The 26140-nt window shown below is 34.3% G+C and overlaps 1 protein-coding gene across 5 annotated transcripts in view; it reads left to right on the forward strand.

Moving 5' to 3' along the window:
- CCDC91 (coiled-coil domain containing 91) overlaps window positions 1-26140 on the forward strand; it is a 425558-nt gene that overhangs the window by 82464 nt on the left and 316954 nt on the right. For all 5 annotated transcript variants that reach the window (XM_059935542.1, XM_059935544.1, XM_059935541.1 and 2 more), the window contains exons 2-3: window positions 11484-11526; window positions 13575-13653. In XM_059935542.1, coding sequence (XP_059791525.1) covers window positions 11497-11526; window positions 13575-13653 — 109 coding nt within the window. In that variant the 5' untranslated portion in view covers window positions 11484-11496. The remainder of the gene's footprint in view (window positions 1-11483; window positions 11527-13574; window positions 13654-26140) is intronic.

Consider the following 26140-nt stretch of genomic DNA (forward strand, 5'->3'; position numbering starts at 1 on the left):
TTGAATGTAATTGGAAAAATTATCTGTTTGGCAAAAAAAAGAAAGAAAGAAATTGGATCTGTGGTTCTACCATATACAAAAATTAAACTGAAGATGGGTTAAGTACTTAAATATAAAATTTTAATTTTATTTGTAGAAAATACAGGTGTGTATATCTTTTTAAACCTAAGGATAGGAAAAGATTTAAAAGATAAGACTATAAACTGATTAGTTATTGTAACAATAGATTTAATTAACATTAACAATTTTTGTTCATCAAAAGCTGCCTTAAAGAAAGTGAAAGACAGGTTATAAACTAGATGTTTACAATATACACAACTGACAATGATTAATATAAAAAAATCATACAACTCAAAAGGCACAAACAACACAGAAAAATAGTGAAAGACATAAATAGGTATTTGATAAAAGAGAAACTACATGTGATTAATAATCATATGAAGAAATTTCAACTTTGTTAACGATTGGGGAAATCAAATGAAGTACACAATGAGATACCATTTAAAACCAAATGTTGGAAAGTATGTGGCTTCACAATACTTTCATATGTTGCTTCTGCAAGTAGAATTCGAGCAACCATTTTGGAAAATAGTTTTTCATTATCTTGTGGAGCTAAACATAGACAAACCTTAAAACCCAGTGATTTTACTTATAGACATACACCCAAGAGAAATTCTGTGTATATACAAAAGTAGATGTGTTGGAGAATGTTCATAGCAGTTCTGTTTTCAGTAACAAAATATTGTAAGCCACACAACTGTCTACTGACAGGAAAGTGACTGAATAAACTGAGGTATATTATAGTAGTCAAAAGAATGAATGGCAGCTAAAATGATATTAGCAACATAATATTATGTGAAAAAGTTAAGTTCCCTAAATTTATGTCATGGGATATTCTTTAAGAATAGTTAAAATAAAAATAATCTGCTTTTTTTTGTAGTATAGATAAAATGGAACTTCATTAACTTGAAAGCAAAGAATGATGAAAAATAAATTTAGGATTGTGAGTCGAGAGGTCCAAGGAGGGGTTATGTGTAATTTCTTGTTTGGATCTTCAGTTTTATGCTTGGTGGTGGGTTTTCATATCCTAATTTTATTTAAAAAAAAAAAAAAAAGAATAAACAATTAAAAAACCCCCCAGACGCCTTGAGGCAGGAGTATGATTGATAGGGAGGATACATGTAGCTAGAACAAAGTGAGTCAGGGGGAGTTATAGTTGAGGTCAGAGAGACACTTGGGGGCCTCTAATTATGTCTAGTAAAAGAGTAAACAAATTCTTAATCAAGAGTGTAAAGCTGTCTATGGTTAAAGTATCTGAACACTGAGACACTGAGTTTATAATTTCACTATTATCTACCTAAGAGTGTCATGCTTATTGTATCAGAACAACCATGTTCCAGTTAGATGAGATTATCAGATATATCTGTCCAGATAAATGAGACCTCACTATAAATAGAAAAAAAATAGACGAGCATATAACACTATGGAAGATATGAAACACTTTATTAGAGAAAATTATATTTGTGATCTTCTGCACTTTATAAAGTTGTCAACACTGATTTTACTGTGTTGTTAACTAACACTTTTCTCTATTGCTTGTTGTATAGAGTACCCTCATAATATTGCCTTAATATTGTGATGTAATTGTAGGCTTTTTTACAGGATACATTTTAACTTCTAATCATTAGTGCCAATGCAATTCACAACTTTGTCTTCATGTTTGCTTTGCTCACATGGTGAGGCTCCAAAGTTTGTGTCCCATAGAGGCATGGATTTGTCACTCTTGTTTTGAAAGATTTGGAGTTGAGATTGATATGATGATAGTTTTAGAGTTTAAAACTTAATTGTTTTAGAAAGAGTTACCCAGTGTGATGAACGGATTGAAGAGAAAAGTGACTGAAAGTGAGTTCTGGTAATTTTCCAGAAATAGTGGTAGATATTTGAATCACAAGGATGGTCACCAGAGGAGAAAGGAAAGAGGAGCGAGGAAACTAATACAGGACTGAATGACATACCTGGCTATAGTGTAAAGTGTAAAAGGTAACACATAGTTTCTGCATTCTGGATAGATTAAAGAATGATAATACTATTGACCGAAAATAACAGATTTAGAATAGAAAGTCTTTTGTGAAGAAGAAAGGAAGTTTATTTTAGCCATAGAATAATATATTTAGAGGATCTCATAATACAGTAATAATAATGATTGCAGTTTATGGATATGCTACAGATGAGGATGGTAGGAACAGCTAGGTTACACAGATTCGTTAGTTCATGTTAAGAATTTTGACTGCATCCAAAAAATGATGAGGAGCCATTGAAAAATTTTAAATAGATGAGTCTTTAGAAGAATCACTTGGGTAGTGGAGTGGAGGATGGAATAGAAAGGAGCAAACTGGAAGCAGAGAACTATTTTGAAGGCTGATACTATAAACCAGATGAAAGATAAAGGTGCCTTAACTAGGAAGAAAGTATTGGTGATTGAGTACATGCATTCTAGAAGTATTTAGGACATAGGATTTGGTGACTGATTGGATGTGTGGAGTGAGAGAAGGAGGACGCAAGGATGACTCCAGGTTTTTGTCTTGGTCAACTGTGTTGTAGATGGCAGTACCAATCACTGGGTAAAGGAATCCTAGAGGAAGAGTTAATTTGAGGTTGATGGGAGAGATCTTGAGTTCAGTTTTGATTGTATTGAATTTGAAGTACCTGTTAGATGAAAGAGAAACTAGTCAATTGTCTGTTGGGTTTATGGATCTGAAGCTCAGGAGATGGATCTGAACTAGAGATTCCTTAACTTGTTTGTAAATGAATCTGAAGGAATGAATGAGGTAATATAGAGAGTTTATTTGAAATGAGATAAAAAGAGGGGCTAGATTGGAGCACTTAGAACACTAACATTTAAAGGGTAGGTAGAAGAAGAACCTGTAAGGGGGATTGTGAAGAAGCAGTCAGAGAAATAGGAAGAAAGGGAAGAAGTATGGTTGTTTTGCAAACCACGGATTGAGAGTGTTTTGAGAAGGAAAGCCTGGTCAAATGCTGTTAGTGTTCAAATAAGACAAGGAATTGAAAGTGTCTTTTTGCATTTAGTGAAAAGGAGGTAATTGGTTGCAGGCATGGGCTGTAAGAATAGAGCATCTATGATGTTGAGTTGTGAAAAGGAGAGGGCTGTGGTTGGAGAAGAATGTAGTTGAGGATGGTTTTGCTTTTGTTTTTGTTTTGTTTCATTTTTAAAGATGTAGGACATAGAACATGTTTCAGTGTTAATAGGAAGGAGCCAAATAAAAGGGGAAAGTTGAATATTTAATAAAGAGAGGGAATGGTTGAGAGAGCCAGGTCTCAGAGCACAGATGAGGAATTAGCCCTAAGTAGGTGGAGGGATTCCTTTTTTCTTGTGAGCAGAATGAAGTGGAATAGTTGGGTATAGCTGCTGGTAACTATAGTTTTGGTAGAAAAAAGTTAAGGGCCTTCCCTTAAAATGCCTTTTGTTTTCTCTGTTTAGCAGGAGGCTTGGCCATGTGCTTTGATTACTGAAAGGAATAGACAGGTTGGAAGTTTGAGGAGAGCGGAAAATCTTTGAAATAGCTTCGGAGAATGAGGGAAGGAGGCTCAATTAGAGAAAAAGTGGGTGTGGTAGGCTGCACTGTGGACCAGGTTGAAGATGGGAAACCTGCATTTTATAGTGAATCCTTTGATACTTCTCAGCAGAAGACAGGCAGTTGGGTATTGTTGGTGGTTCTTTGTGGGAGCTGTTATCTCTTGCCTTGTAACCACTCCAGATTCTGAAGCTATTGAGATGTAGAACCAAGAGTCATAGGAATCAGAAAAGTGGCTCTAGTCTTAAAAGTTTAATGTAAATGTGGCATGGACTGAGGCTGAAATGAGGTCTCCTGCAAGTTCTCTCCTGAATTAAACATACCCGTAAGCTAAAAAACATATCTCCATACTAAGAAAATGAAGTTTTTCTTTGGTGAGCTTTTCTTATGGAAGCTGGACCAGAGGAAGATTATATTGTTTATGGGCACAAAGTTCCCAGTGAGGAACCCAAAGAACTTGTACTGTGCATGCATGCTGACCTGTATACATTAACCTCACCTGTAGAGAACATATGGATGTCCTGCTCTCATCGTTCTTCTTATTTTTTTCCTAGAGAGAAGTAAAGAAGGTAGAGAAAGGGACTATAGTATTTCTTTAGTCTTGTTTCCTTCTATCCAGAGAAGGCCTTTGTCCTTTTTTAAAATGTGAGAAGAGGTGATGTATGTACCCCTTAAGATTCATTGAGGGTTGAGATTTTGCCAGATAGAAGGAGTGTAATTCACAGAGTGAGAATTTTGAATTGACATCAGGATAACCATATGAAAATATTTATTATTTGGTTGGGAATATATGACTGGCCCCAATGAGGTGGTTAATTCTGGAAAATTTGGGTAAAGCATTAAGATTGAGAGTGAGATATGATCAGAAGACCATCAGCTGAGGAAAAGATTGCTGTTAAGGAGTTGGAGGAGGTAGAAGAATTAACCAGGTTGGAAAGTAGATTAAGTATTTGGAGAATCTAAGTGCTTTTTATTCCTCATCTGCTGGGACATGTTAATTTCCTGAATGAAGGTTGGCAAACACAAAGACTTAATTGATAGCACAGATGAAAATTACATAAAAGAAAATGTTTAGTTATTAGAATTAGTTCTGGTTGGGGTGTTTTCCTATCTCATCATTAATGAGTAGAATATTTTTCAGGTAGTGAATATACATCTCAGTTATTTTTTTTTAACTTGTGATTATATTTTGCCATTGGCAGTATTATTTATAGTATGGTAATAATTCTGCAATTTGGCTTCATATAGGAAGTTTCAAAATTATCATTAGCCACGATAATAATTGGATAAGAGAGTGGAGTGTGGCACTATAATTTCTTTTAAGATATAGACTCTCAGGCTCATGCCTTAATAAAGGTAGAGCTGTTTTAGTGCTCAAACTCCAATGTATTTTTCTTGGAGAAATAAGAGGAAAAGGGAAGTTACGGAGGAGCTATTAGTAACTCATTTGCTTTCATTCAGTCATTTATTCCAAAAGCATTGATTCAAAAATATTTTTTGAGCTCCTAATATGTGCTAGGAACTACATAGTTCAAGGTCCTAGGGAGTAAAAAGAAAGGTTAAGAAATGGTCCTTACATTACCTTGGAAGAGCTATGGAAATTCAGGTAAACAAATAATTTCCTTGAACAGATAAGCTTGAAATTCTGATTTTATATGATTAGACTCTTCCTTTTAGTTCAATCTTAACGACTGTTCATTTTTAACCTTAACTAAGGGTATGTGTGTGTCTGTCTGTGTTTATATGTATTTCCTTTGTTATGTTTCCTCTTACCAATTTATATTTGCTTCAGACTGTCTGAAAAAAAAAATCACCTGTCTGTTGCTTCTAGGAAACATGGCATGAAATAGTCTCAAATGGAAAAATATTGTGATTATGAGGATGTTGGTGAGCCAGTAGTTTTCCAGATGGGATAGCGATTGAATTAAATGCTGAATGGACAGTGTTAACTAGTAAGGCACTTCGGGCTAATTGAATAATCTGGATAATCTTTGGAGATTGTCTTTTCTGAAGTCAGTTACCTAAATTGTCTGTTTCTCTGTTTGGTGTTTTTTGCATTTTGTTTTGAGCAACTTTGGTGTCTAAGATACACTTTTACATTTCGTATAAATACTTATAATATGGGAACATGTTATAAAGGAGACTAACATGACACATTTTCATTTATTCACTGATTAAATGCTAATTTAAAACATTTAAGCCTTCTTTTATAGTTTCTTCTGAAAAAAAAAAACTTACCTTGAGCTTTCTTTTTCAGAGTAGTATTTTGATGGAAATAATGGGTAGCTGATTCATTGTGCCATGATGTTTTTTATGCTGTCGTTAAAAAAATTCAGTTATGCGTGACCACAGTTTAAAGTTGTAAAAGGCTTGTTATGACCCACAGCCATCTCCTAATGCCCTCTATTCTTTTCCAGCCTCTCCATTTCTTGCTTTCTAGAAGCAAGATGTTCAGCATATATAGCTGATTCTTTTAGTGTTTACCAGTGAATCACAAAATAACATGTTTATTATTGCTACTTCTCGATTTTTAAATTTCATACCCATCGTCTTTCCATTATGGAAGATGAGGCTTTAACTGTCTTTTACCAGCCCCGCTGCCTCATACCACATCCTTCATCTTCTTTCTCTTACCTCCCCAATATGGTTATATTATAATTTTGGTGCAGTTAGTTATTCATTGTTTACATTATTATGACCATGCCAATACTATTCACAGCTGAAAAATATAGTATATAATGTTTACTTTTCCTGTCCAACACATTATTTTCTCACTGTTTTCTTTTGGTTAATTTTCTAATCACTAATTCAAGCCTAAATTTTCCCCCAGTTGTTTAATATTACTCTTATGACGGTAAAACAGAGACAGTCTATTAATTTCATTTCCTTGAATACATCTCCCAGGAGCTTTCTGCTCTGCTCCAATTTAGACTGGTTGCTCTCTCTTCTTGTTACATAGATGTCTTGGGAACTCACTTCATTTTTTCTGGGAGAATTCCCTTTGCCTTTCATTTTAGTTGGATTTCCTTTTTCCTAATCCTATGTCTTCCTCATGTCTTATTCCTTTGGTTTACTCCATAGAGTGGGAATTTTTTTTGAGACTTTGCTGGTGTGAATATGCCTTATGCCTCCCTCAACTTGATTATTTGTTGGTTTGGCTGATTATAAAGTTCTGTGCTGTAGAATTACCCTCACAATTTTAGAAGCATTGCTTCATTGTTTTTTGCCTTCCAGTGATACTCTTAAGTCTAATGCCATTACATATATTCTTTATCCTTTGTATAAAACCTATTTTATCTCTTTAGAAGCTTGTAGGATCGTCTCTTTTTCTCTACTGTGACTTAGTGTGGGTTTTTACTTCTATTTTCTTAGATACATGAGGAACCATTAAATCTGTAAATTGTATACTTTAGTTTTAGAAAATTTCTTTTATTATTATTTTGTTGATGATTTCTTATCTTTTGTTTTCTCTGTTCTGTCTTTCTAGAATTCCTAATAATTAAATATTACATATTCTAGACTGGATCTTGTAATTTTCTTATATTTTTACTCTGATTTTCCATTTCTTTTTCTTTTATACTCTTCTTTTTAAAGGAGATTTTTCTCAGCTCTATTACCCAACCTGAAGTTTTTCATTTCTTTAATCATTTTTAATTTCAAGACCTTGGTCTTGTTTTACACCCTCCCCCCCCGCCAAAAAAAATTAAAGCTTCTTGTTCTTATTTCATGAATGCCCTGTCTTCTGTTCTCAACTCTCTGAAGGTATTAGTTATAGTTTTTATTTTTTAGAAAAATTTCTCTCCTATGTAGTCATTGTTTATTCCATTTTTTTGGTCTCTATTTTTCATGTTAGATACTTTCTTCATATCTTTGATCGTCCTTGGCAGTCTGCTCATCTGTAAGAGTGAGATACTAATAATAAAGTAGCATACACTTACATAATGATTAAAGTGTGTCAGACATTGTTCTAAGTGCTTCATCTATTTTAACTTATTTAATCCTCATAATGACTTTAGGAATTGGTTACCATTGTTATTATTCCTTTCTGACAGATGAGGAAACTGAGTCTAAAATGTTAAACAACTTGCACAGTGTAACACGGTAGGTAAGTGGCAGAGCTAGGATTTGAGTCCAGGCACCCTGACTCCATTGTCCCTTCTTTTAACCATTATACTTACTTTGTCTCTTATTGAAATAAGGAGCAAATTGGAAATTCTGTGTGTGTGGGTAGGGTTTGTCAAAGTAGTGTTACCTGAGTGAGCTGTTTCTTTGTGGAACTTCTGATGAGGTTCTTTTTCATGGGTTGATTAGATTCACTAGAGAAGAATCTTCTAATTTGCTGTTCAGAGGCTGAAGCCTGGCAAGTGGCAGTTTGGTTGCCAAGTGGTGAAAGAAGACTGAGGAATGCGTCTCAAAATTTAATACAACTTTGACTTAGTCACCTGTCTCTGGTCTTCCAATCCAGAGATTCTTGGTTTTACCCTGTCCAAGGAATAAACCTTCAGTTTTCTTCTGTGATGAGGAATTGTAAATTGCCCAGTTGTGCAGATTCTGGGAGGGGATCTTGGAATATATCTGACTGTGACTCTTATTTTGAGTCTCATCTTTACCCAACTTTCAGTGCTGACCATTCTTGAGCCTTTTGTGGTTTCTGTGATGTAAACGTGATTGATTCTCATTTTCCCCACTGGTAGTGTAAGGTTCATCTTCCTTGTATTTGCTTTCAGTTTTTTTTTTTTTTTTTTGCAGTTTTTTCATTTTACCTACTCTTTGACCCTGTGTTTATGTGAAAGCAAACAATCAAATCTTTGCTTGCTATCTTTTAGGAAAAGACTTGAATAAGATGGGTGTTCTTCATGTGCCATTTAAAATTCTCTGCTAAGCCTCTTGAAATAAATCTCAGATGTCTCCTTTTACCTGAAGCATTTCATGGTGCTCCAACTAGACATTTCACCTTCTGAAAATCTTTTTCTCCCTCCTTGGATTTTTTTTCTTCTTTCGTTAAGACCCTTTTATATTTCATGTTATATTTGCATGCTTTTCTTGCACACTGCCCTCCCCTCCACACCAGGCCGTAACTCCTTGAGGACCTTGAGTGATCTCTTCTATAGAGTTGCTTAATAAAAATGTTACATTAAGTGTTGTGTATATGTTTTTCTTGGGAAATATCAGCAATATATTGAATACTGAGGATAGTTAAGGAGGGAATTAATATAATAGTGCAACAGAAGAGATTAAATTCAGATGTAAAGAAGCCTGAGAATTGTTAACCCTAGATATTATGAAATCTTTCAACATAACAAAGTATACATCTCACCCCCTGCCATGACACAAAAGAACGAACTGCATGATCTGTCAATTTTTTGGCCAGGCTCATGATTCTATAACTTAGATGACAGATATATTTGGCATTGCTATATTATATTTGCAGTTTAATGGGATAATGTTAAATGCTAGAAATCTTCTAAAAGGTTTACAAATGCACGGTAGATAAAACAGTGTGCTCAATGTATTGGACTAGCTAAATCCATAAAGAAGCCCACATTTGTAATATTTCCTTTTAAAAACTAATTTTTAGTTTTTGTATTTTGTAAAATTGATTTTTACAAATCAGTGTTGTTAATTTTGCTTCCTCCTGCTCTTTAAAATGTTCAGAAGGAAACAGAAACTATTTCAGAATTTGAAACTAAATTATTCAGAGAAAGGCTATTGCTTTAAAATAAAAATGTTTATTTCTCTAGTACTGTATTTTAAGAAACTCAGGACACATTTGTCTTTTAAAATATATTAATATTTCTTTGAAAATAAAGTACAGGAAGACTAATCTGCATTTTAATATGTAATAGTTGCTGGGGTATGGAAAGCATCCATGGTCACTAATACGTTCTTTTGTAGAGCTAAATCACTACTTAGGAAACTGATGGTATTTGGTTCATTACCACAGGCAAACAAGCTGAAATGATTGTTAGGCATGGGTATTTGTTTTTGTTTTCAAATTTCCTGGCACCTTACAAATAACTTATTGGGATATGACTTACGAAAACACACATAGAAGCATTACTCTAAAAATTCCATTATTTTGAAACCATGTTATTTGGGTACAGTGTTTGTAGATGCTAAAAATATCTTTTAATTGTCTCCTGAGATTCGTGGGACACATGTGGAACACACAAACTTGGTGTTTATAGTTTGACTCGGTTAATTCTCAGTATCTATATCACTCTTCTTTCATAATTTCTTCGTGAAAAATGTAATCACATACAGATTTCTATTCGCTTGCAACACAGAATTAATGTGAATTCCATTTCAAACTAACCACCATCAAAAGTTTCTGAAAGTCTGGTTTATATTTTTTAAGTGTATGTGGATGAGTTGCTTAGCTTTGATTTTTGGAGAAGTACATCTTTTAAAAATTTTTCAACAGATTGTTAAATTGTGGGTAATGGTGACAGTACTGGTGTCATATTCTGATTAATTTAATGTAGTCCCTTTTTATAATGTGTTTCTGCCTACATATTCCTTATAGTGTCATTACCTACTGAGTTTCTGTGAAAATAAACTTTCTTTGCCTATTAAAACAAAGCAATCCTTGAGATTGTTTTTTACTGTTTATTTTTCTTTGACTGTCTTTGAGTTTTAGGTTTGAAGGCATTAGTATTAATTTTAGTGACAAGGCAAAGCATGGCTGTAGATAACTACTGCTTTATAACTCAAAGCAAAATGCCTTAGAAAATACCTTTAGAATTAGAGCTTAGCATATGATTTAATTTGCTTAGCTGTTTTTTTTTTTTTTTTTTAGAAGTTGGAGAAGATTGTTTTTCTGTAATCAAGTCCATTTAGTATTACTGGGTCAAGAACACTATAATTAATATTTGAATATGTTCACTTTTGAAAGATAGAAAAGGAAACCAGTTATTGAACAGAGTATCACTTCACAATTTATTGTGAATTTATTTTTTGTTTTACTGTATATCACCTACCTATTACTCATTTTACCTTTCCAGGTTTTTTAGTTCTTTCACTGTTTGTTAGATAAAAGCATCTCCTTCTTATTCTTTCTTTCTTTCTTTTTCTTTTTTTTTTAAAAGCCCAGGCACTCATGGTTTTATCCTTTTATTTTTATGATGTGCATTAGGACAAAATAAAGCATGTATTATCCCACTGCTTGTGTCTCTTGCATACTTTAAGGGTAAAGAAGAGAGGTATTCTGGATATTCGCTTGTGTTTTTCTCTTTCCTGGTCTCCATGAATACATGACTTGATTTATCTTGATCAGCCTAGTAACTTGCTCCACATTTTTCCAAAAGTGCAAAGCAGTTTCAGCTAAAAATACACATATCAAAATGCTCCAGAAGTTGTGGCCACAGCTCAAAAATGCTGATCAATTTTGAAAATCTAAATCAACCTCGGCCATGAAACCGAGGGAAGAACCTTTGTGGTGTGGGACAGATTTCCAAAAATTCACCACAGTCCTGTTCTTAACTGGAGTTTGTGCTGATGTTGCCAGACAACTGAGGAATAGATGCAAAAAGCAGGAAGCATTATTGAATTGAGCCCTAGTGCCAATTTGGGAAAAGCAAATTAAAATGTAAAAGAATATTTTTCCACTCCTGGCGTCTCAACATAAAATGGCAAAATACATGGTTGCTGAAAAAGTCACAGGAATTGTTAATTTTGCCAGAATGGCTAATTTTGCCAAAAAACCTCAGTCTTTTTGTGTTAAAAATACATATGCATATAGTTAAAGTACATTTTTTAACCCAAATGAAATAGTTTTAATTTATAAATCAAAAAAAAAAATCAAAATGTATATATACCTTTAAGTGAGAGAAGTGTTTTGACATAAATGACTGTGTGTGTGGGCTTGTTTCAATGTCTTCTGTTTTTCAGGTGCACTTAAAGAATGGATGATGATGATTTTGGTGGTTTTGAGGTATGTGCTGTTATTTACCTTACTTTGCTTATGTAATTGTTTTAATTTTGTGGGATTATAACCGAGTATACTAAATGTATTATTTATCATTGGTGTTCATGATTCTTTCTTGATCATTTTGAATATAACTCTGGAATAAAAAAATGAAATCAAGAAAAATTAAAATATATTCCCTCTGAAAGTTAAAACTGATTTATTGTTATTGAACACTTGGTCATGACCATAAGAATGGTTTAAATTGAGGTAGTTAAGTACTACTAGTGGAAGCAGTAAAGAAGAAGTTTGAGAAATTGTCTGCAGATGATTTTGCTGGGATACATGTCTGTTAGGAAATACTTGTGAGATGAGGGATGAGTATTGAAGATCTGTCACATATTTTCATGCTTACACCTGTAATGAGTTGATTTAGTATATTAAGTACACGGCCTTTTGGTGGCTTATAGAGCTAATTAGTATGTTTGCGCTGTTGGATTATTCTCTTAGGTTTTAGTTGGATGCTTTGTAAGGAAATTGTTAGCTGAAGAAGCACTGTCTTTTCCTTAATCCTTTTCAGTGTGTGTTCATTTTATTGAAATATTTTGTAACCCAGTTATTTTTATGGAGCCAGTATAGTCTTGCAGGAAAATCTCTGGATTAGGAGTCAGGATGCCTGAGCTCAAGTCCTGGAACTACCATCAAGTGAGCTCTGTGATTTTTGCTTTTTTTTTTTCTAAGAAAGACCTTTACCTAATTTGGAACTTGGTGAAAAGGAGATTGTTAGAGATAGGGACTGTAATTAATGATGTTAATAAGAGAAATGAGATATTAAGTATATATCCAGTGCTCTGAATATCATGAAAGAATAGTGTGCATTTAGGTTAGGATCATTTTCTCTTCTGTTGATCTTTAATAGCTGTTAATATGGAGATATTTAGAATATGAACTTACCTGTTTTCTTCATTTCATCTAACACTGTGTTTTGTTTAGCACATTTGTATATTTCCTGTATTTGCTTTAGTATTTTGGGTTTTGTTGGGTGACTGAATCTTATTTATGTTACTGAATCTTATTATGTTACTTGATTTATTATATCAGAGAAAAAAGAGTAGATAGTGTTCCTTAGAGTAACAGTTATACTTCAATGTATATTCAGTGGATCTATTCCTTTTAATATTATATAGGTACAAAGTTAACCAGCCATTCCAATTTAATTATGGTTGTTAGGGTTCTTTCTTTCTGCATCCTGTTATAGAAATATGGAAGGTCTCTATCCTTGGGTATATAAACCATGTTTATTTGTCATAGTTTGTGGAGAGTAGCTACTGTATTCTACGTCACTTAGCTCCTGTGGCAGATTGCCCTAATTGACTTCTCCTTGGCTGACAACTCAATGCAGAATCCAAATAGAAATTCTGGCTCTTTTTTTCAATGATAATTTTGCTGTGACCTGAACACTTAAGAGAGAGAAAACTCTGCACTCTTACCTACAAACTCAGCATTCAGTAATTGACTGCCTCATAGTTTTAAAACTGTTTAATAGGAGGCTTTAATTTAAATGTCAGCTTTAGGAATTCTCTAAATGTTGAATGCTAGTAAGTTCAGCTGGTAGATTATTCAAGGATATGGATGAACCCTATTTCTTTAGATTGATCTCTTTTTGGTCTTGTGATAATTAATGAAAAAGATTTAGTCTCTAGACTTTTGAAGAAAAATGGTGTATTTTTCTTATTTACATAGGTAAACACTGTGGTAGTTAGTTTAGAATACTTAAAGTTCACAAATGAAAATGTGATTAAGGATATATGAAATTAAATTTCATTGGCAGGAGATATACTTGAGAAAGGAAGGAAGAGTTTTACTCAAAGATATAGAGCACAGACACTGGGGGTAGTGACTAGTAGTGAGGGGTGGTAGCACTGAAGACTGAAAAGCAATTGAGTATTCAGAGGAAATTTGAAAATGTGTGGGGTATTACAGAGAATTACATTTGCAGAATTGGGAGGCTTGATTGCTTACATAGCATTTATACTTTTCAGATTTTCTAAAATAATTTTGCCTTTGTTTTATAGGCTGCAGAGATTTTTGCTGGTGGAAATGGTGAAACCCAAACTACATCTCCTGCCATTCCTTGGGCTGCTTTTCCTACAGGTACTACTATAGAGTAACTAGGAATATTTTTTTCTTATTCAACATTTGTGTTTTGCTTTCTTTTGAAAGCCCCTTTCCTACCTTTGCACTTTGCCTTCTTTGATCTGAAAAATGGAATGACCCAAATTTAACATAGTTTTTTTCCATAACAAATTATGGATTGTGTAACAAATTCTGCAATGGTGGCTTGAGGCATGATTCCAAAAATGATATCATGAACATTAAATAAAATTAAAGTACAATTGACATTTCCAAATTTGTCTTTGTTTTAGGAAGGTGAGGTGCCAACTAATTTTTTTAGAGTGTCCATTTCATTAATTAAAGACTCCTTCTTCTTAATATTCTAAAAATATTATAAAAATGATTTGTCATCCCCAACAGTATTTAAATTTAGAAGTTTTTCTACAGGAAAATCATTCAAAAGTATTAAGAATTAAGCCATCCAGGAAATTAAATACAAAAATAAATTCCATTATTGCAAGGTATTTTATGGAAGACCTAATGTTCAGTATTAATATAATTCAGTCTAAATAATACTTTGCATTTTCTTTTTGTTCTGCCAAATCATTGTATAGTCAGGAGTCGAAGATGAAAATATCATTCTTCAACAGCTCTGCCTCATCTTAGATTATTAGAGTTATTCATTCTACAAATATTTTTCCAACACTTATTATGCATGAGATACTGTGCGGACATGTCCTTTACTTCAAGGGCAGGCACATACATATTTGTAATATGAAGCAGATTTGTGATTTGGGAAGAATGATGATTTCGTCATCCATTCGTTTAGCAAATGTTACTTCATGCCTGGTATGAGTCAAGTACTGTCCTTGAAGCTGCGTATATATCATTGATCTGGGCTTTGAAGGATGCATATAATTTCAATAGGCAGAGATTGGAATGGGGAAAGATTCTGAAGGGAGAAAAATGCTTGGAATAAAGGTGTAGATGTGGGAAAGAGGATGGCACCATTAGGATGCCCATTCTTTTTGAAGGCTTTGTATGTGTTGTTTCCTTTGCCAAGAATTGCTCACCTTGCTTCCCACTGCCACTATCTTCCACTCCCTTATCATATAAACTCGTGTTTGTTTTATGTGTCGTTTCTTACTTTAATGTTTCTTTTTCTGGGAAGCCTTCCCAGAGAACCTTCTCACATCTATGTGCACCTATTTTCTGGCTTTCATGTTAGACTGTAAGTTTTGTAAGGTACTATGTCTGTTTTTCCTATTGTTATGTCTTAAATGCTGAACATAGTGCCTGGCTTATAGTTGGCCCTCAGTAAATTTTGTAGAAAGAATAAAGAAAAAACGAATTAATGAATGAGTGAGTGAATCAGTAACTGAATAAATGACTAGACTAGGGTGACAATGGGAGTGGATAGGAAGACTTGAGATAGTGATATTTATATGATGGTTTAGGATTTTCAGTGTGCTATTATGTTTTGTTTATTGTAGGTAGGGCAACTACATTATTCCTGTCATACAGATGATGAAATGACAGTTTATAAAAAGTTTTGGAGCTTGATACAGATAACTATGTTTAGGAGTGAAAGTTATACTTTCAGATTCTATCTCAGTTTATTTTCAATAACTCTGTTTTTTGAAAAAAGCATCAGCAGGACTATCTGACTGACTGGCTGTGAGGGTGAAGGAGGAGTCAAAATTGATTTTTAATGTTACAAACCTCGGTTCTGGAAGGATGGTATTACCATGAACAGAAATAGAGAATTTAAAAGAGTTGGTTTGGGGCAGTATGAGGCCTTAATGAATTTGTCTTAGACATGACTATTTAAAGTACCTAGAGTTCAGAGAAAGGTGGGCTGGACTTCTCTGTTTGGGAGTTTTTCCATTGATATGACAGTTGAAGTTGTAGGAGATCACTGGGGGAAACAACATGTAGAGATAATAGCCTTAAGTAGAGGAATTTGGATGTCCATAGTTAGAGAACAGGAGGAAGAAAAAGAGACCAGAGACTTGAGAGAGAAGGAGAGTAGGGGCTACTGCAACACAGACATAAGGAGTAGAACATTTCAAAGAAGGCATGGTTGCTGATGTCAAAGGCTGTAGGGAGGTCAGTGAGATTTGAGACTGAGAAAAACCCACAGACAGTCCTAAATGTCCTTGAAGGAAATGGTTTCAGCAGAGTAGAAGTTGAAGCCAGATTGGACTTCTTTACTTTGCATGAAAGCAGGAGGAGTGTTTGTTTTCCTATAGTTATTGTGGCAGTGTATTAAAGCATTGTATATTGTGAGCAACTTATTATTATATGTCACATCTCTATATATCTGTATATTTGTAGGTCAAGTCCTCAAAGCCTAATGAACTAGAATTAAAGAATAACCCCTCTAGTGTACACACACACACACACACACACACACACACACACACACACACATTGTCTCTCCCTCACTGGAAAAAATCAGACCTGAAGAAAGTACTCTTTTTGGATTTCCTCAGTGACTTGCAGAAGTGAAGGAAAACAGATCTGGCCAAGAGCTGAAGTTAATGGCATGTTAGGTGTTTGCTCAGCGAAAGCAATCTTTCTCCTTTGTTGAATATAGTTTGTCTTCCTCTGGCTGCTGGATTCTGCCTCTGATTCAGGTATTTTGAAATTGTTTAGATAAGAGTGATGTGAACAAGCTGATTAGTGTAACAATTTAATCATTTCCGCACTAAATCCAGAAAAGATAGGAACTCTTTAAGAGATCTAAAGCAGATTCTTTCCAGTTTAAGAAGACTAGTATTCTCCTTTTGTCTGTTTTTCTACCTATACTCTAGCTGTCTATAATCTATATGAAAAATATTTTTAAGAGATGACTATTAGCCAAATTTTACCACAGCATAAAATCCAAGAAGATTATTCAGAAACATTTGGTTTAAATTTTTAAAGTGCTTTGGGGAGAATAGAAATGTTCATTCTTGGGGTTAGGATAAATGATTGTGTTAAGTACAGAGTGTAGTGGCTTAGTGTGCCTAGTGATTATCCTGCTTTAGGGCTGGTGGTTAGTTGGAGGATGATTTCATAATAGCAACTGGGATAATTTGTCTCTCAGAATGTCTGTTTTTAGCATTCAATACTGTTAATGAATTGAGGTACCTTGGGACGTGCATTTTTCTGTAATATTAGCATCACTTATGTAGTGGGAACTTTTAAAATACCAGATTATTTGCAATGCTGATAATGAAATTAAAAAATTGCCAGTCAGAATAAGTGAAATGCTCTTGTTGGTTCTTTACACAAATTATTGTCTCTAGGCCCCGCCCTCATCAGAGGTGTGGCATCTAACTTATGATATGTATCTCTACACTTCCTTTATCAAAGGAGTTGGAGAATGTAAGTGATGAATGAATATGAAATTATGAATCTCCTTTTTTCCTCTTTCCTTTACTCTCAATAAAAGTGTGATGATTATTATTTCATTTCAGTGAAAGCTACTCGATGAGAAGAATTGCCTCAATCATTTTCCTCCCTATTTCGTAGCCTTACCCTCTAGCTTGTCTCCATGGCTATTGTTTGAAGCCTGTGAGCCAAACTGTGATCTACATTGTTTCTAGATGATGTCTGTTCCTATCTGTTTGCCATTGCTTCTGGTTGTCACACCTTCCCTCAACTCCAGTCTGCTTACTTGAGTCTTATTTTTTCTTTTAAGAAAAAACATAGTGTTTTCACTGTTTGTTCCATATCTCATAATTGCTCCCTCTTCTGAGCTACTGTATCATTTTTTTCTGCACCATGTGCTTGGCATTTAGCTTATGCCAATTTGTATTTTTTAAAAATTGTGGTAAAATACATATAACATAAAATTTACCATATTAATTAGTTCTTTATTAATTAATTTTTTAATTGGAGTATAGTTTATTTACAATGTTATATTAATTTCTGCTGTACAGCAAAGTCAGTTATACATATACACATATCCACTCTTTTTTAGATTCTTTTCCCATATAAGTCATTACACAGTATTGAATAGAGTTCCCTGTGCTATACAGTAGGTTCTTATTAGTTATCTATTTTATGTATGATAGAGTATTTTATATATAGTATGTAAATATATGTATTATATGTATAGTATTTTATATATAGTCAATCCCAATCTCCCATTTATCCTGCCCCCCCACCATATTAATCAGTTTTAAGTGTACAATTCAGTATTTTTAATTATATTCACATTGTTGTGCAACTAATCTCTAGAACATTTTCATTTGTAAAACTGAAACTCTATAGCCATTAAACAATAACTATCCAATTCCCCCTCCCCCTGTCCCTGGCAACTATCATTCTACTTTCTACCTCTATGAATTTGACTACTCTGGATATCTCATATAAATAGAATCATCCAGTATTTTTCTTTTTGTGATTGGTTTATTTTACTTAGCATGATATTCTCAAGGTTCATCCATGTTGTAGCATGTGTCAGAATTTCCTGCCTTTCCTAGCCTGAATAATATTGTATGTACAGACCACATTTTGTTTATCTGTTCGTTCATCCGTGGACACTTGGGTTGCTTCCTTTGGCCACTGTAAATAATGCTGCTATGAACATTGGTGTACTAATTTGTATTTTTAAAGATATGATTTTATCAGTATGACTTCCATCTCTGCATGTCTACTTTAGTCTAAGCCTTGGAGGGCAGAGACCATGTTTTAAACCTTTTTGAATCATAAGTACCTAGTATAACATTGTGCCTTGCTAATCAGTAATTGTTTCTTGATAATTAATAGAGCAGATTTACTTTCAAGTAACTCTTTTTGCTTATTTTAATCTTTTGAGGGTATTTAAATAGTTTTTTAATCACAAGTTAGAGGAAGGCAAACTTAAGCTTTCTTTAAAAATTATAGTAATCTTGGAAATCTTAGATAATTATTCAAAGATGGCTAAGAAGCTATTTTCTCTAGGGCTCAGTTAACTTTCCTGGTCATTCCCAATTCAGACAAATAACCTGAGGATAATGGTTAGTAAGAGTAGTCACAGATTCTCAGAAAGAGAGAACAGCTATTTTGCTATATTTTTCTAATTTTTTCCCTGGTCCTACAGTGTGTCGGCAGATAACAGTAGAGGACAGCAGAGTTTAGACTAAATTTTAGTTCAAAATATTAGGAGTCTAGAAGCAGCAATAATAGTATCCAGTTCTTTTATCTCCTTTTTAAAATATTATTCTTCTAAACACTTTTCCCAAAGAAAAATCATTCCAGATTTTGCATAGCATAAGATATCAGGAAGTTTTTGTATTTGCTTCTCATAGAACTATATTTTTTAGAAAAAAAATTTTTTTTGGCCAAGAAGTCTCTTGTTTTTTCAAAATCATTCTCAAACAATTAACTATCTTTTGTAAATTTTTATAAAACTGGTAATACTCTGCCTTTTAGGAAACTAACTTTTTGAAATGAATGTCTATCTTCTGATATACACGTGTTTATGTACATACAAATGCAAATGTATATATATATATATATATATATATATATATCAGAATGTAGACATAGATAGATAGATATTCTCATTTCTTCCTTTTTCTCCACTTTTACCTTCCAGTGCAAGTTATCTTTCCTACCATACCCTTTTGAAGGAAGGACTCTATCTTTAGTTGACCTTATTAGACTGTTAGTCTTAGTTTGGCTTTAGTACATTTTTGATTATGTTTTCTGATTGCAGCAGACCCAAAGTTTCAGAATCCATGATATTTATTTAAATTAATTATTTAGCTTGTTTGTTCATTCATTCACTAATTCACTCATTTATCACATGTTTGAAAATATACTGTGTATCAGACACTAAGTGCCATGTGCTGTGGACCAACTTATGCCACTTTTGTGATACCGTATGAAACGTGTCATCTCAAATGACAAGGTGTCTCATGAAATGTAATGTTAATACTAGCAAGTACTTTTATCAATAACTTTAGTTTCAAATCTGTGATAGAGGTTGCATGAAAAGTATATTAGGTCAGAAAGTGTTGTCATGTTGCCATTGTATACAGTGTGGGTGGTGCTGTTTTAGAGGCAAATGACTGTTCACTTTTTACTTTAAACTGTATAAATATAAATTGCCTAGAAGGCGAGGTGGGAGGCAAAACCTTGAATACTGTCCTTTCCAATATGTTTCTAAGTTCCTTGCAGCACTACACAGACCACATTAGACTGCATTGACCATCAAAGGGAAAAACAAGTGGTCCAGATAGATACTTTAATCCAAATTAGCTCCTTCAAAACAGCTCATATAGAGGGCAAACTAAACTGTCTTTTCACAAGCCGACCCTTTAGAAGGAATAATGGGAACTGGACCAGCAGATGTTGAACCAAATAACTTAGATGTGGTTCACTTTGCATCTGGAGCTATTTGCATACAAAGCCAACAGGAAAGTTCAAACATTTTTCTCAAGACATTGGCAGAGAGAAACCTGGAAGACAGATGCCTTTTTGATTTCATGGTTCAGTTTTTCCATTCTCCATTCTCCTGGCCAGGAAAACCTAGGACAACAAACCGGCCATTTTATTAATATCCCATTACTCTCCTTGCTAACCCTGTTTTTCCAGTAGAATCTGTTACACATCTATAAGAGCTCAGAACCTGAGTCCACACATTTTGTTTGAGAAAAAATTGTGATTTTTTTTTTTCAGATTAATCTGTGGTTCTGTACATAGGGGTAGTAAACATTAACTGAATTCATTGGTCTGATCTATATTTGAGGTAAAATTTGAAGGTGACTTACTCCATATTCACATACTGTATTATAATAGGCAGTATAGGTAATGTTTGAGAACTTTTGTCGCTTCTACTTTGTATCTACATTGGACATTTTTTGCCGGGACATAAACTGGATTTCCATTGTAGTCTAATAATTTTGTAATATTATCACACTGGGTATTTGAATGGAAGATTGCCAGATAGCTTCTTTTTGCTGCTTCTTGTATTTTTTTCTTACCTCCCAGATTTTTAACTCACCTTTATTTTTTCTGTAGCCAGTTTTTATAAATGATGACTAAGATGGTAACTTCTATAAAGCTGTGAGTTATGGCTGTACATGTAAGTATCAGTCCTTATGTGGGTTTTCAGTAATTTATGACAATTTCTGTCTTCATTAATGCATATAATAGGAAATATATTAGTGATATTTATTATGACTTTGAAGATTAGGTTTGTAATGTGGTTTAGAATCAAATATCTCTGACTGTGGAATGAGGAGTTCTGGTTTTTGCCTTCAACTAACTGTGTAACTTCTCTGAAACTCAATTATTTAATCTATAAATTGAAGGGCTAGACGATATCTAAGCGTTCTTCCAGATTTTGAGTTCCAAGTTTATTTGTAGATTTTTTTCTGATTACAATGTCTGTAATATGAATAGCTTCCACTAGGTGAATCATGGTACCTCATTTTAACTGAATGGTCAAACTGACAGTACTAATCTAATAAATTACATTTAGTCTAAAAACATAGCTGTAAACATAGAACACAAATGTTACTGTGAAGAACTGTAGTACTGAAGAGAAACTTGGTCCTTTTCTATGTATTTTAATTATTATCAATTACTGTTTAAATTCATTTTTTTCTGGTGTTTTATGGTACAGTCTTTATCTCTTTTATCTGATTCTGAACTTGCTTATTAAAAAGACAATGGTTTGATTTTTAGAATATTATAGAATACATGTACAAATTTTTTAAATAGAGCTTTGTAGAGATTTTTGCACATTATTAAAAATGATGAAGTGTTGGCCGTGAATCTTTTTTCTATAAGATGAAGGTAGTGCTCTGATTCTTGATGATCATAGTGCTGAGTTAGCCAACACCACCACCACCACCAAAAACTTAGGCTCTGTCTTGCTCAGTAACAGTATAAGTCATTGTCAAATGTTCTTATAACAATACATAAATTTCTATATAGCTGTCCTTCTGAATTATGCTTCTTTGGCCTCAGAAAATATACTTTTTATTGTTTCTGACAGACAGGCAGACATACTCACATGTAGTACAAAAGGCATGAAAGAAAAGGGAAATAATATTAAAGGTATACAGTGAACATCTCTCTTTTATCCTAGTCCCCTAGTCCTACTCCCCTGATAAAACTTGTTTTCATTTTCTTTTGTAACCCTCCAGATTTCTTCCAGGCATATAAAAATGTGAATGTATCCTCCTCTTCTTTTTACACAGATCATAGTATACTGTATATACATGCTAATGCCTCTTGCTTTTTCCCCACGCTAGTAGATGTTGCTATAGGAGTACTTCTAGATCTTCCAGATTCATTTTACTGGTTGCATAGCACTCTTTTGCATGGATGTACCATTATTCATGTAACCAGTTATTTTACTCCCGGTGTTTTGCTGTTACAAGTAACCCTACAGGGAATATTTTTGTATGTATTTTCCGTGAAGCTATTTTAATTTAGATGATAATATTATATTGTTCCTGTGACTTAATGGAAAGATCAGTTAAAATTAACAAATAGTTCATTTATTAATTTTACTAAAATGAGCACAGGACAAACATGTTCTCTAAATAATGTCAAATTTTATGTTTATATGGTCACACATAAGACAATGTTGGCCACATTGAAGGTGATGCTAATTTTATGAATATGTTGAAAATAAAATCTTTAGCTGACTATGAGCAAATTAGCATGGTAGGTTGAAATACTCTTTAGTTGTCATATTGCATTTTTTAATGTGTCAAATCATGTTTATTGCAGCATTGTTTATAATAGCCTAAACTAGAAACAACCCAAATGTCAATCAAAAGTAGAAAGTTTAATATTTTGGGGTATATTTATATAATAGAATACCATACACCTGGAAAATTAACAAACTACCACTGCACATAAAACATGAAGGAATCTCATGAACATATATACTGTTCTCACAGTATCTTTAAAGGATCAGTAAGAGGTCTCAGTTGACAAACTGTTCTGTAATTCAGATCCTAGTGCTAAAATCTGATGTCTAGAGTGTCAGCCTCCCTTTGGAGTCATGGAATTCTTGTTCTTCACGAGGATGAGGGCTCCGTGTTTTGGTCAGAGAGCTAGGCTTAAGACCAGTTCATAGTGAGCCCCATGTCTGAATCTGCCAAAGGGCAGAAGTCATCATCACCCTGTTTGTTCACTCAGGATGACATGGGGTAAAGAGTGGGAAGTAGACTTTAGATCAGGGAACTGTGGATGAATGGTGCAGTATGTGACTAGGAAAAATTTCTGACTTAAATTCTCTGAATGGAGGTCAGAGGCAAAGGCCAGACCTGAAGTTAACAGAGCTGCCTATGTCCCTCTCCCCCTTTACACCTTTACCTCTGAGATTCTTTTTCTAGACTCCTAGGCCTAGCTCTAGCTGGAAACAGTAAAATCTTCTACTGTGGGAATTTTCAAATGGCCAAACTGAGGATTGAGGGGCCCACGGGAACATGACAGTGACAGGACAATAGGACCAACATAACCAGAGGTTCTGACAGATGTGCCCTGCTGTACACTTGGCTCGATGTCTCTGGACTGTTGTCTCTCATGAACACTATTGCTAATATGTGTACTTTGTGCTCACTCAGGTTGAGTTTTTGAGCACTTCTTCCTTCTTTCTGAAGTTTGGGTATTTGATGTTCTGGAATAGAGTCTCCAACTCTCTGTGCTATTGTATTCCATAGATGTTGCGTTTCTGGTGCTTCCTCTTTAGGGAGTACCATGATTTCCTGAGACTTTTGAATCTTCTGTTCCCTCCTTGTGGTTTTCTGATCCACAACCCACCCATGAGCAAATACTGTGGGTTCTAAGTTTAATTAAACTTGGGGATCTTTTCACTTCTCTCTGCTTCCCTAGTTACTACTCCAGTCAAAGCCACTATCATGTCTTTTCTAAATGACTTCAGGAGTTTTTTCCCACTCTGAACTCTCTTAACCCCTTTCTTTAAGTGGCACCCAGAGGGCTGGGCTACAGTGAATACTTAGTAAATGTTGGCTATTTGTGGAATTTGATTTTAAAGTTTAGAAGTGTTTGGGATTTTTTCACATTTGTGGATTCCTGAATATCAAAGTATAAAACATATTATTTGACTATAATTTTAGAGATTGTAAATTTGACTTATTATTATAGTGTTTCCCTGAATATTTGTATTATTCTCTACATTGAGAACTAAAGGTTGTGCCTGTTATTAGGATATTATCTTGAATAAGTCATAGAAACTCATTGCAATTAAAAAATTCTGCATGATTTGCACATCATTATTGTGCCTTATCAAGGTATTAATCCCACTCTGATTTCCACAATTAATTTATGTGATACAGCCCATATTTATTAATTTTTTCTTTCTTATTAAAGCATTGCTGAGGTGAGGATTCAATTATTTTTAATAATTTCATTGTGAAAATTTCCTTCATTTAAATTAAAATTGAAAAATCTTTTGAGGTTTGTTTTCTTGAATTGAATGTGATAAAGACTAATTTTATTGTGGACCTCCTCAGATAGATTATTTTGGATAACGTACCTTTAATAATGGCCAAATAATTTTAGGGTAAATGAGACAGAGATTGCTTAAAGTACTTAGAAATTAGAACAGAAAGATGCTTAGGAATATATTTTAGAACTGTAAATACATAGTGCTATTTTAAATACATAGTGCTATTTTTACCTAATCTTAATGCTATAGAAAGTTTGTCTGCTTGACATGAAGGTTTTGATTATTTTGTATCTATCACGTCTGAGGTCAGAATAAAGGAAACTGGGTAAAAGGTGATTCAGCTAATTTGGATAGAAATTTTAATTTAATTTGTCAGACATCACAGAGCTGACAAAATATTGTAATAAAATTTCACATGCAGTTTGGTTATTATGAAACCCTTTACCCAGCTAAATCAACTGTTATTTTCTTCTTCAACCATTCCCTTGACATTTATGAACATACAGCAAGTAAAACAAAAGAAAATTTTTGCTGATAGAATTGCTCATTTGTCTACTGAATAAACAGTTATTGATTTTATCAACCTGTTAGGTTCCTAAAGGAACATTCTGTAGTATTTTAATCCTTGGTCTTATGATCTAAACACACATACTTTGTTTTGATGGAATGTTTGATGAAATTTAAGAATTTCATTTCTCCGAAATTTTTAAAGATAGATTAGATTCTCATTTGATTACCAGTCATTTTGTTTGAAGTCAGGGCATGAGACTATTTACTTTCTACTTCCTTTTGGTTCCCCCCCCCCCCATTCAATAAGTATTTATTGTGTACCAAGTCCAGGGGGAACAATGGAAAACAAACGGGATAGACAATGCTATGAATTTGTTAAATTAACATTTGTCAAGTAGAGCACAGGCTGCCTCATGGTGAGTTGCATTCAGCAACAGACCGCAAGAGAAACTGAAATGAAGAAGTTTTTTACCCACAGGTCCTGGAGGAAGTACATGTTATGCCTTGTGGGGCCACATGAGAAGGTCAAGATAGAGTGCAGATGGAGGGTGTGAAAGAATCCAGGGTCTATGCTTTTATTAGGGTCCCAAGGTGGAGGTTTTAGGGGTTCCAGGGCTAAGTCTGGATTGGGTGGTTCATATCAAAAGACAGGGAATAGTAAACTCCATGGGGGTCTTATCAAAGGGGTACAGAAAGAGAAGGCCCTGGGAGGCAGGGGAGACTGTTGATCACAAGGGCTGTTGGGGAAGTCATATTAAGAACTTAAATTTGCTTGTGACTCTGTGAGCTGTTATCTAGGGAGCGTGCTTGCCCAAGAGGGCTAGTGGCAGTGTAAGGTCTCTGCAGGCCACTTGGCCAAACAAAATGGGTGTCGAGGTAGCAATATGGTGGAGTAGCTTAGCTAAACTCTCGACATACAAGATATCTGCCTTCACGAGTCTTGCAAGCTTGTAAGGTGCACAAAAATTAAATAATTACAGATAATTAATTATAACTAAGATATCTTTTTTAAGGGTAGATACAGGGTATCAGGATAGTAGAAACAGAGAGTGAAGTGGACCCTGCATTATAGCTGGGAAGTATATCAGACCACTGTCTGAGTCCAAATAGGGGTCAACAGGGCCCCACCCCAAAAAAAAAAAAAGCCTATAATAGGGAGGCAGGCTTATCTGAACGAGCTGAAAGCTTTGCAGCAGAGAAGAGGGAGATGGAGAGAACGTTTCCAAATACTAACTTTTGGGAATGCCAACATTCTTAATTTTATGTTTATTTTCTGATTTATTAAAATCTCATGATTGTTATTCTCTTTGCTCTATTTTGTTGGGTTTATTTTTGTATTTTTCCTAATTAAAAAATTTTTTTGATGCCTATCTCTTTAATTTTTTTTAAATTAATTAATTTATTTATGGCTGTGTTGGGTCTTCGTTTCTGTGCGAGGGCTTTCTCCAGTTGCGGCAAGCGGGGCCCACTCTTCATCGCGGTGCGGGGGCCTCTCACTATCGCGGCCTCTCTTGTTGCGGAGCACAGGCTCCAGACTCGCAGGCTCAGTAATTGTGGCTCACGGGCCTAGTTGCTCCGCGGCATGTGGTATCCTCCCAGGCCAGG

This window comes from Balaenoptera ricei, chromosome 10, assembly GCF_028023285.1.
Source record: "Balaenoptera ricei isolate mBalRic1 chromosome 10, mBalRic1.hap2, whole genome shotgun sequence".
In the NCBI taxonomy this organism is placed as follows: Eukaryota; Metazoa; Chordata; class Mammalia; order Artiodactyla; family Balaenopteridae; genus Balaenoptera; species Balaenoptera ricei.